This window comes from Stomoxys calcitrans, chromosome 3 (genome assembly GCF_963082655.1).
Source record: "Stomoxys calcitrans chromosome 3, idStoCalc2.1, whole genome shotgun sequence".
Lineage (NCBI taxonomy): Eukaryota > Metazoa > Arthropoda > Insecta > Diptera > Muscidae > Stomoxys > Stomoxys calcitrans.
The window spans coordinates 12,530,535-12,550,598 of record NC_081554.1 but is presented as its reverse complement, the minus strand read 5'-3'; the positions used below and the strand labels follow the sequence as shown (position 1 = coordinate 12,550,598).

The 20,064-nt window shown below is 41.9% G+C and overlaps 1 protein-coding gene across 1 annotated transcript in view; it reads right to left on the bottom strand.

Moving 5' to 3' along the window:
* Positions 1-563: 563 nt before the first annotated feature.
* The window catches only part of LOC106091339 (uncharacterized), a 45,022-nt gene continuing 25,521 nt past the window's right edge, over positions 564-20,064 (bottom strand). The window contains exon 6 of the mRNA XM_059364946.1: positions 564-832. Coding sequence (XP_059220929.1) covers positions 604-832 — 229 coding nt within the window. The 3' untranslated portion in view covers positions 564-603. The remainder of the gene's footprint in view (positions 833-20,064) is intronic.

Below are 20,064 nucleotides of genomic sequence, written 5' to 3'. Positions count from 1 at the left end.
TGCAAAAATACTTCTAATTAGTGTAGGTCGGTTGAGATTGTAAATTGACCAAATCGTCCATGTTTTGTTGTAGCTGCCATATAAACCGATCTTGGATCTTGACTTCTTGAGCTTCTAGAGGGCGCAATTCTTATCCGATGAATCGTTTTACTACGACTACTGTGCTAAGTATGGTTACACAAAGGCTTCTTGTATGACCTTTAGGTTAGGTGTTATATATGGCTGGAATCTGTCCTTAACTTGGTATAGCTTTCATATAAACAAATCTCCCGATTTTATTTCTTAAGCCAAAATTATAAAATGGTTTATTTTATTTTATATAATATAATACTCAATTTCTGGATTAAGTTATTTTCGTTGGCATTCCCCTAAACGGCAACCTTATTTATGGCAACGCCTTGGCAAACATTGACACAGTCTGGTGTAAAATAAATAGAACAGCAGAATGTCATGTTCAACTCTGAGTATGATTCAATTCGCTACGTTTGGACTTTGTTGGCCGTGTTTTGGGGGGGTGGGGGGGGGGGGGGCCTTTTGGGTTTCCCATTATATTTACCTGAGGCTGATAGACCACGCTGCGATCAATGTTACTGATTTCCAATGTTAAATTATGCAAATGCCTTTCCATGGGATCGGTGACGACCCAGAGGGTGACAACGAGCCCATCGACCAGCAACAGGCCACACACCAACAAAATAAGTTGAATATCCTGCAGCATTTTATCCTTGAATACACTGCCGGTGCGAGTGAAGATGCGATGGACACGATATGTCTTGGCAAACATCGAACCAAAAGCCAATGAGAAGCCAGCCGACAACAAATAAACACGGGCCTGAAACAAAAGAAATAATGTCAACGAATCACGACAGCAACATCAACAGCACCAACGACACCACACCAAGGTACAAGGACATACACACAAACACACAAATACAAACAAAAAAAGGACTAGCATGAAAAGTACAAATGAGTGTAGAACGTAACAACAAGGCAACAAGTTTTTGAAAAGGAAATCAAAAGCCGTGGAAAAGAAATCAATTTTAGTTACAACTTAATTTCGCATTGTCGTCACAATTATTTATTTAAATGTACCACAGAACTTATGTTCTACACCTTGGATGGGTAGGGGGGGATTATTCTCATGAAAATTCAAATGTTGAACACAAAGTTTTGTGGTTGCAGTAAAATTTATTGTTCGACAGATTTAATTGGGAAAATTGTAAAAATTTTTAAATTTCAAGAAGGAATAATTCAATGAAAGGGAAAAGTTAAAGTTACAAATGTAAGATTAAGATATCAATGTTGGAGGGGTAAACATCGGTTCTTTAACTTATGACTTGTTTGGTTTATTTCTGAAAAGTATAACGATCTTTTTGGGTACTATTACTAAGGGCATACTATGTGTATGAAATAGAGCTGGCAAACTAGTGTTATTTGCTCCATGCGATAGTTGTCTCTTTAACCATCGATACTATCGCTAGTATCGGCAAATTTATCAAAATTATTATGAAACAAGTAAATAGGCGTTAAGTTCGGCTGGGCCGAACTTCCGATACCCACCACCTTGGGTATATATTTAAACCACCTTTCGTCATAATCCGGTGAAAAATGCGTAATTTATGCCCCCATAGTAGATTTATCGAAATATGTTCTGGTTTGGATCAAATTCGACACGGATGTTGAGTGGTCTATTGAGTACAAGCCATTGTACGATTTCTTAGAACCAAATATTGGTCTTATTCGTAGCCATATCCAAATATAGACCGATCTAAACCATATACGACACGGATGTCGAAAAGGCCAGCATAAGTCACTATGTCAAATTTGAGCGAAATCGGACTATAAATGTGCCTTTTACGGGGCCAAGACTTTAAATCGAGAGATCGATTTATATGGCAGCTATATCAAAATCAGAACCGATTTGAGGCAAATTGAAGAGGGCTGACGAAGGGCTTAACAGAACGCACTGTCCCAAATGTCGGCGAAATCGGACAATAAATGTGCCTTTAATGGGCTCAAGATCTTAAATCGAGAGATCGGTCTATATGGCAGCTATATCCAAATCTGGATCGATCTAGACCATATTGCAGAACGAAGTCGATGGGCCTAACATTACTCGCTGTTCCAAATTTCGGCAACATCGGATTATAAATGCGCCTTTTATGGGGCCAAGACCTTAAATCTAGAGATCGATTTATATGGCAGCTATATCAAAATCTGAACTGATCTGAGCCAAATTGAATAGGGCTGACGAAGGGCTTTACACAACTCACTGTCCCAAATTTCGGCGATATCGGACAGTAAATTCGCCTATTACGGGTGCAAGTCCTTAAATCGAGAGATCGGTCTATATGGCAGCTATATCAAAATCTGAACCGATCTGAGCCAAATTGAAGAGGGCTGAAGAATTGCCCAACACAACTCACTGTCCCAAATTTCGGCGATATCGGATTATAAATGCGCCTTTTATGGGCCCAAACCCTTAAATCGAGAGATCGGTCTATATGGCAGCTAAATCCAAATCTGGATCGATCTAGACCATATCACAGAAAGATGTCCACGGGCCTAACACTACTCGCTGTTCCAAATTTCAGCAAAATCGGATAATAAATGTGGCTTTTATGGGCCTAAGACCTAAAATCGAGAGATCGGTCTATATATCAGCTATATCAACATATAGTCCGATATAGCCCATCTTCGAACTTAACCTGCTTATGGACAAAAAAAAAAAAAATTTGCAAAGGTACAGCTCAATATCTCTATTTTTAAAGACTGTAGCATGATTTCAACAGACAGACGGACGGACAGCCCAATGATAAGAGGCCTTCTTTCAATAGCCGAGTCCGATCGAAGTGACGCAGTATGACACCTCTTTGGAGAGAACGGTAGGCTTAAAACAACTCACTATTTGAAATTTGAGCGAAATTGTGTAATAAATAAAGTTTTTATGGGCTTCAGACCTTTAATCGGCAGATCGGTCTTAATCGCAGGTACTTGTCGGTCTTTCCTTCCAGACAAGCATTCGCTATCTATTAGAATTTTAAGAAAATTGGTTCAGCCAAGTATCGTATAGTCATAATGGGTTTAATGGCGTTATTGAGGGTTGGCGTAACTCTTATATTTGGATTTTTTTGATTTTGTATGCCAGATTCGAAATCTACTGCCGAATACCTTTCATTTGAACCCCATTTTAAATGAACATCCAATATGTCCGTCTGGGGGAGTTTTGGGGTTGGGGCGGCCTGATGGGTACTTAGACTCAAATTTTTATACCATATTCGTATTATACTCTCCAATACCTTTCATGTGATACATATATTGTCCCGATCGGTCCAACTTTGAGTTTGGGTCCGTCTCCCTTCCGGTACAGAAAAATTATATAGCCTTTGTTCCCTTGCAGACCAACATACACAATAAGTGGAAATTTCGAGAAAATCGGTTCTGCTGTTTTTCAGTCTATACGCAACAAACAAACGGAGTCCCATATATCCGTAATTGGCAAAAGTGCCAATTTGGGCGTTTTTGTGGGGGTGGGGTGACCCTCTATACTTCAACATGAGTTTGTATACCAGATTCGATATCTACTCCAGCATACCTTTCATTTGATACACATATTGTCCTTATCGGTTCAATTTAGATTTTGGGTGGTGTTTTCGGGGTAACGGTGGAGAGTCCGCCACTTCCCCCTTCAATAAATTATAAGACTATTCCTAATTCCTGAGCATATTCGTAATATACTCCCGAATACCTTTCATTTGAATCCCATATTGTCATGATCATCAAATAAACCTATTTTAAGGGGTTTTTGGACTAGGGCGGTCCCCCAGGTACTTGGACCCAACTTTTATTATGAAATTCGTACTCTACTCTTGAATATCTTTCATTTGAATCCCATATTGTCCCGATCGATCGACTTTTATTTTTAGGTAGTGCATTTTATAACCTCCACCATAGTATGGGGCTATACTGATGTCGTCATTGTGTTTGTAACACCTCGAAATATGCATCTGAGACCTCATAAAGTATATATATTCTTGATCGTCATGTCATTTTAAGTCGATCTAGCCATGTTCGTCCGTCCGTCCATCTGTCCGTCCGTCCGTCTGTCGAAAGTACGCTAACTTTCGAAGGTTAGTGTAGGTCGGTTGGGATTGTAAATGGGCCAAATCGGTCCATGTTTTGATATAGCTGCCATAAAAACCGATCTTGGGTCTTGACTTCTTGAGCCTCTAGAGGGCGCAATTCTTATCCGATTAGAATGAAATTTTGCACTACGTGTTTTGTTGTGATACCCAACAACTGTGCCAAGTATGGTTCAAATCGGTCCATAACCTGATATAGCTGCCATGTAAACCGATCTGGGGCCTTGACTTCTTCAGCCTCTAGAGGGCGCAATCCTTACCCGATTGGAATGAAATTTTGTACAACGTGTTTTATTATGATATCCAACAACTATGCCGAGTATGGTTCAAATCGGTCCATAACCTGATATAGCTGCTATATTAACAGATCTTGGGTCTTGACATCTAGGGGGCGCAATTCTTATCCGATTGGAATGAAATTTCGCATGACGTGTTTTGTTATGATATCCAACAACTGTGCCGAGTATGGTTCAAATCGGTCCGTAACCTGATATAGCTGCTATATTAACCGATCTTGGGTCTTGACTTCTTGAGCCTCTAGAGGGCGCAATTCTTATCCGATGAGAATGAAATTTTGCACGACGTGTTTTGTTATGATATCCAACAATTGTGCCAAATATGGTTCAAATCGGTCCATAATCCGATATAGCTGCCATATAAACCGATCTTGGGTCTTGTCTTCTTGAGCCTCTAGAGGGCGCAATTCTCATCCGATTTGGCTGAAATTTGCATGAGGTGTTTTTTTATGACTTCCAATAACTGTGTTATGTATGTAGGCAAATCGGTACATAACCTGATATAGCTGCCATATAAGCCGATGTGGGATCTTGACTTCTTGAGCCTCTAGAGGGCGCAATTCTTATCCGATTTGGCAGAAATTTTGTACAACGGCTTCTCTCATGACCTTCAACATACGTGTTCAATATGGTCTGAATCGATCAATAGCTTGATACAGCTCCCATATAAACCGATCTCTCGATTTTGCTTCTTGAGCCCCTAGAAAGCGTAATTCCGTATCCGAATGAACTGAAATATTACACAATGACTTTTACAATGTTTTACATTCATTTGTGGTCCGAATGGGACTATAACTTGATGTAGCTCCAATAGCATAACAGTTCTTATTCAATATTCTTTGTTTGTCTAAAACGACATACCGCGCATAGAACTTGACAAATGCGATCCATGGTGGAGGGTATAAAAGATTCGGCACGCTCTTACTTGTTCATTTTCTTTTTGCCCATTCAAACTGCAAACAGCTTTTGTCTCCCAGTACACCTCTTGCCAAACAACCATCATTGATTTAGGAGTCCCAGCTAAATTTTAAAGCCTATAAAGTTTAATGAAATAAATGTGTCATTTAGTCCCAGAGGTCATTAAAAGTGTTAGCAAAACCACACAATAAACAAAATTTTCATACAACAGGGACCCTGGGGTTTCGTAAAGCAAACACCAAAACGCAGGCTTTTTAATTGACAATGGCTTGGCGAAATATAGGGTAGGGAATACGCACTAACGCAAGAAATGATGGAAAAACATTGAAAATTTCTCTGCTTCCTTTATGTAAATAGCCATTTTGCTGATTTTTTCTTACAACGATTGATTTTATTTTAAGAAAGAAATTAGGAACAAAAAAGGAAATGAGACTGTTCTCTAAGCTAAGGGTTTTGCATTTGCTGTGTATCAAGGAAAACCCATCAAGGAGCAAAGGAAAAAGTAAATCCTGTTAAAATACGAGGGGAGTATTGAAAATTTTAGCAAGTAAAAGCGTGCCAAGTTCGGCAGGTCGTATTTTATTTTTTGCTGGTATCAATTTAAGGGCAACCAAAAGATAATCAATAAAAATCGCCATATCATGTTATGGATCGATTCAGACTACACTTAATTTTGATGTTGAGGTCCACAGTAGAAGTCATTGTGCAAAATTTCAGCAAAATCTGATAAGAATTGTGCCCAATAAAGGCTTAAGAAGTAATATCGGCAGATCGTTTTATATGGAGCTATATCAGGTTATAGACCAACTCGGATCATATTTTGCATGCATGTTAAAGGTCATAGGAAAAGTCGTTGCACACAATTTCAGCCAAATCAGACACTAATTGCACCCTCTACAGGCTCAAGAAGTAAAATCGGGAGATCGGTTCATTTGGGAGCTATATCTGGTTATAGACCCACTCAGAACATTTTTGGCACCCATATTGAAGGTCAGAGAAGAAGTCGTTGAAGAAAGTTTCAGCCAAATCTGATGAGAATTGCGCCCTCTAGAAGCTCAAGAAGTCTAATCGGGAGAAAGGTTTATATGGAAGCTATAGCTGAACCGGGCCCGCTCCGCTGCGCCTTTTTTTTTTCTAATCCCACATACCTTTCATTAGATCCACATATTGGCATGGTCGGTAAATGTTTGCCCTTTTAGGGGGTGTTTTGGGTAAAGGGTGGTGCCCCAAACACATGGTCTCACATTTGGATATCAGATTCGTATGCTACTCCCAAATACCAATAGCCCATATTGGCATTGACCTCGAAATAAGATATCAAATTCGTTTTCTGATCTCAAAGTAAATATGTCCAGTTTCGGGTATAGGCCCTAAAAACTATCAATATCGAGCTCCACTGTCCCTCAGACCCAAATTGCCTTGGTGAACAAATACGTCTTTTTTGGGGGTTTTTATGTTGGTGGGACGTCTCCTAAACATTTGGTCCTGAATGTTGTTATCAGATTCGCGGTTTACTCCCAAATATTGGGTTGCCCAAAAAGTAATTGCGGAGTGCACCACCCAAATACTTCCTATATGGGTGGTGCTATGGTGGGGCGATGTTTTCGGGGAGGGACGGCCTCTCAAATTCTTGGTCCCACATTTGGATATCAGATTCGTATTCTACACTCAAATAACTTTTATTTAAGCCCCATATTGCCATGATCAGAAAATAAGTCATGTTTGGGCGGTGTTTCTGGGAAGAGGTGGACCCCCAAAACATGATTCCACATTTGGATATCAAATTTATTGGATATCAAATTTATCGTATTTAACTCGCAAATACCTTTCATTTGATTCCCATATTGCCATGGTCGGTAAATATGTCCGATTTAGGGGTGTTTTGGGGGTTGGGGTGACCGCCCCAAACACTTGGTCCGACAACTGGATTTCAGATAAGTTTTCTAATCTTAAATACCTTTCATTTGAGTCCCATATTATCGTGATTGGTGTTTATATATATTTTGTAGGTTTTGGGGTGGGGCGCCCCCCTAGGTACCCCATCCAAAATTTGGATACCAAATTTTTGTTTGTAGGTTGCTATAACAGAGCACTCAAAATTTCGCTTAAATCGCAGCAATCAACCCCGAGATCTGGGGTTTCTGAAAATTAGGGTAAGGGGGAGGGTCCACTCCCCCTTCAGATATAGAAAAAATAGTACCCTATTTTCACCACAGGATCATTATGCACCATCTGTGAAAATTTCAAGAAAATCGGTTCAATCGTTTACGAGTCTATAAGGAACACACAAACAAACAAACAAACACAAATTGATTTTTATACATGAGATATTATATTGGATAAGAACTGCGCCCCCTGGAAGCTCAAGATGTCACGACCCAAGATTGGTCTATAAGGCAGCTATATCAAAACATGAACCGATTTGGCCCATTTACAATCCTAACTGACTTACATGAATAGGAAGTATTTACGCAAAATTTTAAACGCTTAGCTTTACTCCTTCGAAAGTTACCGGACAGACGGACGGACACGGCTAAATTGACTTAAAATGTTATGACGATAAAGAATATTTTTACGCCAATGCCACTTTCGGTAGCCCATTTCGGTATCGTACGTAGAGGTTCCTGAAGCATATCCCTAAGAGTGCTAGGACACGGGGTAACTATACATATAGTTATATACCACACATATACCACACAGGCTGGAACTTTGAGCTCCGACTTGTGTGGTGTCCATCGTTACCACGGGAAGCTTAGCTTAAAGCTACACAGGTTGCGGATGGTGGAAAGCTCCACTTTTATGCGTCGTAGCTGCAAATGCGGCCGCAGGCAGTCAGCGATTTTCGAGAGGAGAGTCTTAGTGAGGAGTCAGGTGGTGGTCAGGCGAGTTAATGGCGCCTTCAAATAACCAATGGCCAACATCAGCGTCTGTTCCCAGGTTAGGGGCGGCTGGTGGGCGAGCGTCGGATCTTGGAGCAAGATGTTCGCCGCAACGAGGGATACATGTGCAATCCCACAAAACCCATGCGGTTGGGGCGCTGGGCCAGTAACCCACCCCCAGAAAACTATGAAAACTACTGTGAGAAACAAAGGAATAGAAAAAATGGACCCCACCAACGTTGACGGTCGACGCAAACGAAAAAAGGACTTTGATTTACGGATCTGCACCTGGAGGGTGCAGTATACACGCTGGCGGATGTATTAGAGAAGTACAAGGCAGATATTACCGCCTTCCTGTAAGGCGGTAATATGGACTGGGAATGGCGACACTACAACACCAAACAGTGACGAACTATGCTATAGCTGTCATAACGGGAGGCATGAATTTGGATGTAGATTTGTGGTTAGTCGGAGTCTGAAACACCTTGTCTCCAGCTTTACTCCGGTGGATAAGAGGCTAGCCACAATCCGCATAAAAGCCAAATTCTTCAACATCAGCCTTATTTGTGTCCTTGCCCCGACGGAAGACAAGGACGAGCAGACCAAGGATATTTTCTACCAGTGTTTAGCGCTCATGATATTAAAATCGTTCTGGGAGATTTTAATGCGAAGATAGGAAAGGAAGACATTTTTGGTCCAACAGTCGGAAAGTTTAGCCTCCACGAGATAACGTCCAGTAATGGATTGAGGCTGATAGATTTCGCCGCGGCAAAAAACATGGGTGACCACCATAAATGACCTATTACGGATGCTAACTAAGGAGGGATTTAAACCCGTCTGCTATTCAGACGATGTTATACATCTAAGAGGTAAGGATCCGAACCGGCTATGCAGAAGGGCCGAAAGGATCTTGCATATGGCATATGACCGGGCTAGACCCAGAGGTCTCAATGTTAACCCAGAGAAGATCGAAATATGCCTGTTCACGAGGAAGACGAAGGTGGGCCAATTTGACGCACCACGTTTCCTCAATGACACGATTTCGATATCTGATAAGGTCAAATACTTAGGTGTGATCTTGGACAGGAAACTGAATTGGAAGCTGCACATGCAGTAGCGTACTGAGAAGGCTTACAGATGTTGGACATTATGTAGATGGGCCGTAGGCTCGAAATGGGGCCTGAATCCGAGAATAGTTCACTGGCTCTACAGAAGCGTGATAAGACCAATAATTACTTACCCCTCAGTAGTTTCAGGGACTGCTATGGAAAAGAAGTGCAACAGAAGCACCATGCAACGGTTTCAGAGAACATGTTATCTTGGCATAGGCGGAGAGATCAGGATCACCCCCACTGCGGCACTTCCGACTATTCTAGATATCCGACCCATTGACATACAGATTTAGTGTGAGGCAGCCACTGCGGCTATGTGACTAAAGGCGCTGGGAGAATGGATTGAGGATGGGATCAGTTCATACCAGCGCGGTATAATCGAGGCGTCGATAGGAAACCTGGAAGAAAGGGAAGCGGTTTCCGATTGGATATCTGTGACGACACTTAAGGTCGAGCGCGAGGCACAGCTGCCAGCGGCAGAGTCTTAGACTGACGAATGTCAAAGCTAGAGGACAGAGTGGGCATGGGAGTCTACATTGAGAACCTAGGGTCTGGGATCTGTTATAGACTGTCTGGCCATAATACGGTCAGAGATCCGGCAATCACGGAATGCGTGAGGTAGTGTGGTGAACATCTTTGCGGACAGTAAAATTGTCATAAGGGCAATAACAACCAGGATGGTAAGGACACAAACAGTCTTGCAGTGTAAGAAGGAGATTAACGCCTTTTCTGAGGATGACAAAATCCATATCGTTTGGGTGCCGGGCCATAACGGAGTAACTGGGAACAAGAAAGCAGACGATTTGGCGATGAAGGCCCCAGAGGACTGCCGTCAATAAACTGGTTTAACCCCAACCCTTTCGGGTCGAGGCAGTCCGAGTTAGGAGCTTGGGCGATAAATGCGCATGAAACCCTGTGAAACAGCGAAACAGTTGGTAGAACAACAGAAATCCTATGGGGGATCCAGGTCGTGAGAAGACAAAGTTAGTACTGAAAGGAAGTAAGAAGGAGGTGAGACACATAGGACTTCGAGCTCACTTATGTAAAATCGGAGAGGCAAGTGATAGCATGTGTAGGGCATGGGGAGAAGATGATGAGACTTCGGAGCATGTCCTTTGTCATTGCCTGGCTTTCACGTCTAACAGATACCGGCATTTAGGTGGAGACACAATACCAGACATGAACCAACTTTGGGGAGTGGCATGGAAAACAATGAAGGATTTTGTAAGTAGCACGGATTTTGTAACTTTAAATTTTCTTTTAAGAGGTTAATTGGGTTGCCCAAAAAGTAATTGCGGATTTTTCATATAGTCGGCGTTGACAAATTTATTCACAGCTTGTGACTCTGTAATTGCATTATTTCTTCTGTCAGTGATCAGCTGTTACTTTTAGCTTGCTTTAGAAAAAAAGTGTAAAAAAAGTATATTTGATTAAAGTTCATTCTAATTTTAATTAAAAGTGCATTTACTTTCTTTTAAAAAACCCGCAATTACTTTTTGGGCAACCCAATATTTTATAGTTTTTAGAGCACACAACAAGCCGATAACTAGCTTAGGTGTATGTCCATAGTGACATGGGGTAGATTAATATCTGCACTCTCTTTTCAACCTCACGTAACTATGATACTCGATATGACAAGACGAGTTTTTGGTGCCTCTAAATAGTCAATGGCCATAACTTTCGCGCGGCAATCGGTCCCATGGACTGGAACGAGTTGGATGAGGATCGCTACCTTCACATGCAAATGTGGCTACAACAACAACAACATCAGTCTATATGACAGCCATATCGAAATATCATCTGATGTGGACCATATTCACTGCGAATATCAGTTGGCCTAGTAATCTATGGTCCCAAAACCTTAAATCTAGATATAGGTACTCCATATGGCAGCTATATCCATATATGGCCCGATCTTGACCATACTCGTTAGGAACGTCGAGCAGCTTAACACAACTCACTCAAGATATCTTCGATAAATTTAACAATTTACCAAATCCTCTTCTTCCTATTCTGTTAGAGTTTTCATTTTGCCCTCTTTAGACTCCATCTAGTGACCCAAGTCCAATCATTCAATCATTGCATTAACTCGCATATACTTATCGAAGATACTTTGACATTTGACCTCATACATCTTAACGCATTGTTATCTCTATCCATTGTTGCCTTGCACCTTCCTTCCTCAAAGGTCTAATAAACTTCCTGTTGAAACAGAAAGACAGACAGACAGACGGATAACGGACAGACAACCCGACAGACAGTCATGCAACAATAACAGTTGTATGGGTTTCGTGAGTTTAGATTCATTTTCGATGATTCCCTTGTGACACATAAATTTTTCATTCAGATTTCATGGCTGTTGTTGAAGTCTTATCTACCCTCCCCTCCCCTCATTTCGTTTCGTCCTCCCTCATAGCTGGCATTGTTTTTTTTTGTATCCTTTGCTAGTTCTTTAACAACGTTTCAAGAGCTTTCCTTGTCAAAAGATATTGAGTTTAGCCATTGTATCTGTGTACAAGGTTTGGCGCTTACATGCGAATGTATTTCTAAGTGGCTGTGCGTGCAAAAATGGGTGTTCCTGGGCCCCAACTCAAGATCCTTTGATTTCCTGTTTCAGTTTTAGTTTCTGTTTCGCTTTCGTGCTTTTTTTTTTAGTTATTTTTCCGGGTGAAGGTGTTGTGATTCCTTAACCGAAAATTGATGATGTGATTTTTATTTCTTTTTCATTGCCATGAGAAATTTTTGTTGCCTGCGTTCCTTACGCCGCCTTTGGGCGTTTGTGGTTGGCTGGTAAGTGTTGTTGAGCGTGCAGCCTTTGTTGGGCCAAACAATAAAGAAAAGGTTACGACTACCTATTGTGTAGTTGGCCAGAAAATATATTTACTTACGACTTGTATTGTGTTGCTGATTTGCCATATTTGTCTGTCTATCCGCTCGTCCTTTGCTATGTGTGTATGTGTGTGTGTATGTCTATGCCTCTTGCTTTGTTTTTTGGCCAACAGGTTGGTTTATTTGTTCATTAGCCCATTAAGTGCTATAAATTCTTTGTTAAGATCCTAATGACCATTTCGGATTATTCAAATGCCAGAATAAAATAAGTTTTTTTTCCCTACAATCCGCCTAATTAAATCCTACTAAAATAGCATAGCAGAGCTTTGGTGTGCTTGGCTACAGATAAAAATCTCCAGAGAGGCAATAATAATTAAAAGTTATCTGGTTTATTCTTATGATGATTCTGTTTCATTAAATTTGCAGGAGGGTGTAAAAAATGTTTAAGATAATCCTCAGAATGATGTCGTTGTAGCACCATTATTATTTTTCAAATTTAAAAATGCCATAAAAGTTATATTATAACCCAAGTTATTTGTTATCGCTTTCACATTCTGATTTTATAACAAGTCATTGCAGTTGCCATAAGCGTAAAATGCAATAGACTTCATGGAGACTTTTTGTTTAACTTAATGGAATATTTGCTGGAGGACAATCATTTTATGAACTTGCCACTTGTCTTGCCAATGAGGATGATTTTCACATGGCCAAATAGAGAAAAATTCATAAGTGGACCTACCAACCTTGAATTTTAACTAGTAAAAAAACGTTTAGTTTGTCGTGGCCAAACTTTGGATACCCACCGCCTCGGGTATATATGTAAACCACCTTTCATCAAAATCCGGTGAAAATTGCATACCTTATGTCCCATAGCAGTTATATCGAAATATGTTCCGATTTGCACCAAATACTAATAAGTACAGTAGCTATATCTAAAAATAAACTGATCTGAACCATATACGACAGGGATGTCGAAAAGCCTAACATAAGTCACTGTGTCAAATTTCAGTGAAATCGGATTATAAATGTGCCTTTAAATCGAGATATCGGTCTACATGACAGCTATAGAAATCTGGACCGACTTGGGTCACGTTGCAGAAAAATGTCGAAATGCCTAACATAACTCACCGTACCAAAATTGGCCGAAATCGGACAACACATGCGCCTTTTATTGGCCCAAAACCTTAAATCGAGAGATCGGTCTATATGGCAGCTATATTCAAATCAGGACCGATCTGGGCCAATTTGAAGAAGGACGTCGAAGAGCCTAACAGAACTCATTGTCTCAAATTTCAGCGACATCGGACAATAAATGCGCCATTTATGGCCCCAAAACCATCAATCGAGAGATCGGTCTATATGGCAGCCATATCCAAATCTGGAACGATTTGGGCCAAATTGAAGAAGGATGTCGAAGGAATTTAGACAACTCGCTGACCCAAATTTCATTAAAATCGGATTATAAATGTGGCTTTTATGGACCTAAGACCATAAATCGGAGGATCGGTCTATATGGCAGCTCTATCCAAATCTGAACCGATCTGGGCTAAATTGATGAATGATGTCGAGGGGCCTAACATAACTCACTGTCCCAAATTTCAACAAAATCGGATAATAAATGTGGCTTTTAAGGGACTAAGACCCTTAGTCGGCAAATCGGTCTATATGGCTGCTATATCCAAATCTGAACCGATCAGGGCCAAATTGAAGAAGGATATCGAAGGACTTAAGACAACTCACTGTCCCGAATTTCATCAAAATCGGATTATAAATGTGGCTTTTATGGGCCTAAGACCCTAAATAAGAAGATCGGTCTATATGGCAGCTATATGCAAATCGGTATCGATCTGGGCCAAATTAACGAAGGATGTCGATGGGCCTAACACAACCCACTGTCCCAAATTTCAGCAAAATCGTATAATAAACATAGTTTATATGGGCCTAAGACCCTAAATCGGCGGATCGGTCTATATGGGGGCTACATCAAGATATAGTCCGATATTGCCCATCTTCGAATTTAACTTGTTTATGGAAAAAAAAGAGTCTGTGCAAAGTTTCAGCTCAATATTTCTATTTTTAAAGACTGTAGCGTGATTTCAGCAGACAGACGGACGGACAGACTAACGGACGGATAAATGACCTATTACCAATGCTGACTAAGGAGGAATTTAAACCCGTCTGCTATTCAGACGGTGTTATAATACTTCCAAAGGGTAAGGATCCGAACCACCTATGCAGAAGGGCCGAAAGGGTCTTGCATATGGCATATGGCTGGGCTAGTTCCAGACACCTCAATGTTAACCCAGAGACGACTGTAATATGCCTGTTCACGAGGAAGATAAAGGTGGGCCAATTTGACGTTCCACGATTCCTCAATAAGATGATTTCCATATCTGACAAGGTCAAATACTTAGGAGTGATCTTGGACAGGAAACTTAATTGGAAGTGTCACATTCAGGAGCGTACTGAAAAGGCCCACAGATGTTGGCCACTACGTAGACGGGCTGTAGGCTCGAAATGTGACTGAGGATAGTCCACTGGGGAGTCATTAAAACACTTACGGTTTAGAAGTTTGGTGGACTGCTATGTAGTAAAAAGGCAACATAAGGATTATACAACAGATTAAGAGAACTTTTTGTCTTGGCATAGACGGAGCGATAAGGACCACGCCTACTAGGGCACTGGAGACTATTCTAGATATCCGACCCATAGACAACATATGAGGCTTAATACAATGGGAGAATGTATGGAGGATAGGAGCAGGTCATACCATAGCGGTATAATCGAGCTGACGATAGGAAACCTGGGAGGAATAGAAGAGCTTTCTGATCGGAAACCTGAGACGACATTTTAGGTCGAGTGCAAGGCACTCCTGCCAGCGGCTATCTGGGAGATGATGCCACACAGATGGGTCAAAGCTAGAGGACAGAGTGGGCCTGGAGGTCTGCATTGAGAATGGCCAATGGCGATGGGAGAATGGATAGAGGCCAGGTCCTGCGGGCAGATATTCCTCGATGTGGTGTTAACGCAAGGACGTCGAGTGTGAACATCCGTACGAAAAGTAAACTGGCCATTAGGGCAATAACTAACAGGACGGTAAGTTTACGAAGAGTCTTGGAGTATAAGAAGCAGATAACGCCATCTCGGAGGATGGCACAATCCTCATCGTTTGGGTGTCAGGTCATGGCGTAGTAATGGGTAGTGAAAAAGCAGACGTTTTGGTAGTGAAGGCCAAAGGACTGACGTCAGTAAACAACCCGAATCTTTACGGGTTGATTCAACCTCAAAGGCAAAAGTCGGGCGGCGCCGACTTTATAATACCCTACAATACAAATATAGCCCCCCTATATCTAGTTCTGAACCAATTTTGATGGACCTCGGCGGATGTTTTCAGATGGGTTATTAAAATTTCTGTATAAAATTTCGCGCAAAGCAAATATGTTCAAAATGTAAGAACTACGCTTGAGAAATGACACATTACCCAAAATCTCATTAACTTATATATGGGAGCTATGTAAAAATCTAAATCGATTTTGACCAAACTTTTTAGATATTGTGGTAGTCATCGAGGAAAGCGTTGTGGACAATTTTAGCAAGATTAGTCAAGAAAAGCGATTGCAGTGGATTTTGGAAGTGAAAATCGGGCTATATACATAAATGGCAGCTATATCTAAATCTTAACCAATTTCTATGAACTGCAAATCGGACGAACATATATATAGGAGCTATATCCAAAACTGAACAGATTTTTTCCAATTTCAATAGGATTCGTCTCTTGGCCAAAAAGTATGCCCTTACCAATTTTGAAGACGATCGGATGAAAATTGCGACCCCAAATTAACATGGACAGATGGACAGACAGACGGAGAGACAGACGGACAGATAGATGGACAGACAGACGGACAAACATATGGACAGACAGACAGACGGACAGACGGACAGACGGACAGACAGACGGACAGACGGACAGACAGACGGACAGACGGACAGACGGACAGACAGACGGACAGACAGACGGACAGACAGACGGACAGACAGACGGACAGACAGACGGACAGACAGACGGACAGACAGACGGACAGACAGACGGACAGACAGACGGACAGACAGACGGACAGACAGACGGACAGACAGACGGACAGACAGACGGACAGACAGACGGACAGACAGACGGACAGACAGACGGACAGACAGACGGACAGACAGACGGACAGACAGACGGACAGACGGACAGACAGACGGACAGACAGACAGACGGACAGACAGACGGACAGACAGACAGACGGACAGACGGACAGACGGACAGACGGACAGACAGACGGACAGACAGACGGACAGACAGACGGACAGACAGACGGACAGACAGACGGACAGACGGACGGACAGACAGACCTAAATCGAATCAGAAAGTGATTTGCCGAAGTATTCAACCTGGTAGAAGATATGGCCATTTCAGAGGCGATGATGAGGCGGGAGTCCATATTTATTTGCTGCTCTACTTGTCTTCCTGACGGATAACCTGTTTTTTATGCAGCAAGGAGTCACTGGTTACTCTTATGGGTTCGATGATCTCGTACTGCGCCATAGACCCAATGAATACACTTGTGGGAATTCAACATAATATCTACCATAGAAGATTTTTTCACTATGAATGTAAACATCGACCTTCTCATTGGTGCCATCCAGTTTTGTATACATGTATCGAAGACGGCCTCTGCATTATCCGGCATAATTTGAGCTAGGCAAGGTTTTCGCCGTCCTACCGACCATTTCGCTGTTCCACAATGTTGCATGCGCATTCGTCGCCCACTCCCTTATCTCGGTCTGCGTCGACCCGAAAGGCTTCAGGTTAACCAAGTTTATTGACGGCAGTCCTCGGGCCTTCACTGCCAAATCGTCTGCTCTTTCATTTCGCCTTACTCGGTTATGGCCCGGCACCCAAACGATGTGGATTTTCCCTTCTTCAGAGAAGGCGTTAATCTCCTTCTTACACTGCAAGACTGTTCGTGACCTTACCGTTTACTGTCGGTAAAATTGTTCAAACTCGACGTCGTCGCCTTAGGACCACATCACTTCAAGCATTCCGTGATCGCCCGTATCTCCGCCTGCAGGACCGTATTATGGCCAGTCAGCCTAAAACAGATCTCTGTCCCTGGGCTCTCACCCTGAACCCCCAGGCCCACTCTGCCCTCTAGCTTTGATCCATCCGTGTAGCATTATCTTCCAGATGGCAATTCTAGGGTTCCGTCAATCCAAGACTACGCCGATGGCAGCAATGCTTCGCACTCGACTTCAGGGTTCGTTTTAGGTATACGATCGGAAACCTCTTCACTTCCTCCCAGGTTGCCTATCGTCGCCTCGTTTATACCGCTATGATATGAGCAGCTCCCATCCTCAATCCATTCTCCCAACGCCTTATGTCTCATAGCCGCAGTGGCTGTCTCACACTTAATCTGTATGTCAATGGGTGGGATATCTAGAATAGTCTCCAGTGTCCTAGTGAGCGGGGGCCTCATCGCTCCGCCTATGCCAAGACAACATGTTCTCTGAACCTGTTGTATGGTCCTTATGTTGCACTTTTTCTCCATAGCATTCTACCAAACTACTAAGGCGTAAGTAAGTATTGGTCTAATCACACTCCTGTAGAGCCAGTGGTCTTTTCTCGTATTCAGGCCCCATATCGAGCCTACGGCCCGTCTACATAGTGCCCAACATCTGAGAGCCTTCTGAGTATGCTACTGCATGTGTCGCTTCCAATTCAGTTTCCTGTCCAAGATCACACCTAAGTATTTGACCTTGTCAGATATCGAAATCGTCTTATTGAGGAAACGTGGGGCGTTAAATTGGCCCACCTTCGTCTTCTTCGTGAACAGGCATATTTCAGACTTCTCTGGGTTAATATTGAGACCAGTGGGTCAAGCCCAGTCATATGCCATATGCAAGACCCTTTCGGCCCTTCTGCATAGCTCGTTCGGATCCTTACCCCTTAGAAGCATTATAACATCGTCTGAGTAGCAGACGGGTTCTAAACCCTCCTCAGTCAGCATCCTCTGCTTAAAATGTTGTCAGCCTTGTAAAATTTGTTACTTGCGGTACATGAAGGGGGACTTTTACGTTTCAGCCTCATCGAGGTATTCGCCCTTTTTTACTTGTTTTTTTTTTTTATTTGCCTTTTATTACCCAATTTCCCCCAAATGGTCTCGAGCGATTTCCTCAATTGTAGAAAGTGTTTACTGCGTTCGCTTTTAAAAATGCAAAATTAATTTCCAAATGACAACATTTTCAAGTCTTTAAAGCAATTTGCAATAACTGCAATAGGTCTCCAAGTGCATTTAAAGTGACCTTTAAAAATTCAAATGATGATACCGTTTACTTTCGAATGAATAACAACAACAAAAACACAGAATAGCTACAAAAAACAAAAGCATTAACCAAACGAAAAAAAACATCGATTTTAAATGTCAATAACAACAACAAGAAGCACATAAAAATAAAGCCCTCTTTGTAAAAAACGAAGGGGAAAATGTTAAAGAAAAGACTTGCTGGCGAATTATAACAACCTGCAGGATTCAAAAGGGATATAAGGGCCAAAGGCACAAACAAAAAAAAAACAAAACAGAATTTTAACTTACCGTACAAACCGTGGCAAAAGTGTCTTCAGGCGATGGCAACGTTGAGTAATCCAAACCCAATAAAATGACGGCGGTATAAACGAAGATACAACCCACAGCGGTGATGTTGCTCAACTTAGGACTTGACAATTTAATGGCTCTATTAAAACGAACGAAAGAAAAGAAGGAAAACATAAAGAGTAAAGGGTAAATATGGGCATTTGCAATGAGGAAGCGGCAGAAAAGAGAGAGACTAAAGGGAAACGGAAGCTAAAAGTGTGACGACGGTAGTGAAAGAGGCCAACAAAAGAGAAGGAAACCAATTAAATAAATCTTCAGACAAAAAACTCAGACGGATGCAGGCGGTTTCCTTTGGCTGTAGAAGAAAAAAAATCCTTTACAGAAGAAAACGTTCAAATCAGACAGAGGCGACTAGGTAATACAATATCTTAACCTTTCTTTATACCCATGACCGAAGGATGGGGGTACATTCATATTGTCATTCTATTTGGGAGCCCACCGTAGCGCAGAGGTTAGCATGTCCGCCTATGACGCTGAACGCCTGAGTTCGAATACTGGCGAGATCATCTGAAAAAATGTTCGACGGTGGTTTTCCCCTCCTAAAACAGGCACCATTTGTGAGGTACTATGGCATGTAAAACTTCAAAGAGGTGTCGCCTGCGGCACGCCGTTCGGACTCGGCTATAAAAAGGAGGCCCCTTTACATTGTTCTTAAACTTGAATCGGACTGCATTCATTGATATGTGAGAAGTTTACCCCTGTTCCTTAGTTGAATGTTCATGGGCAAAATTTGAATTTTTATACCCACCACCGGAGGATAGGGGTATTTTAATTTTGACTTTCCGTTTGCAACACATGGAAATATCCATTTCCGACCCTATAAAGTATATATATTCTTGATCAGCGTAAAAGCCTAAGACGATCTAGCCATGTCCGCCCGTCTGTCTGTCCGTCCGTCTATATGTTGAAATCACCCTACAGTCTTACAAAATAGAGATACTGAGCTGAAATTTTGCATAGATTCTTTTTTGTCCATAGACAGGTTAAGTTCAAAGATGGGCTGTACCGGACTATATCCTTATATAGCCCCCATATAGACCGATCCGCCGATTTAGGGTCTTAGGCCCATAAAATCCACATTTATTATCCGATTTTGCTGAAATTTGGGATAGTGAGTTCTGCTAGGTCAGTCGACATCCTTCTTCAATTTGCCTCATATTGGTACAGATTTGGCATGTAGACTTGCCATATAGATT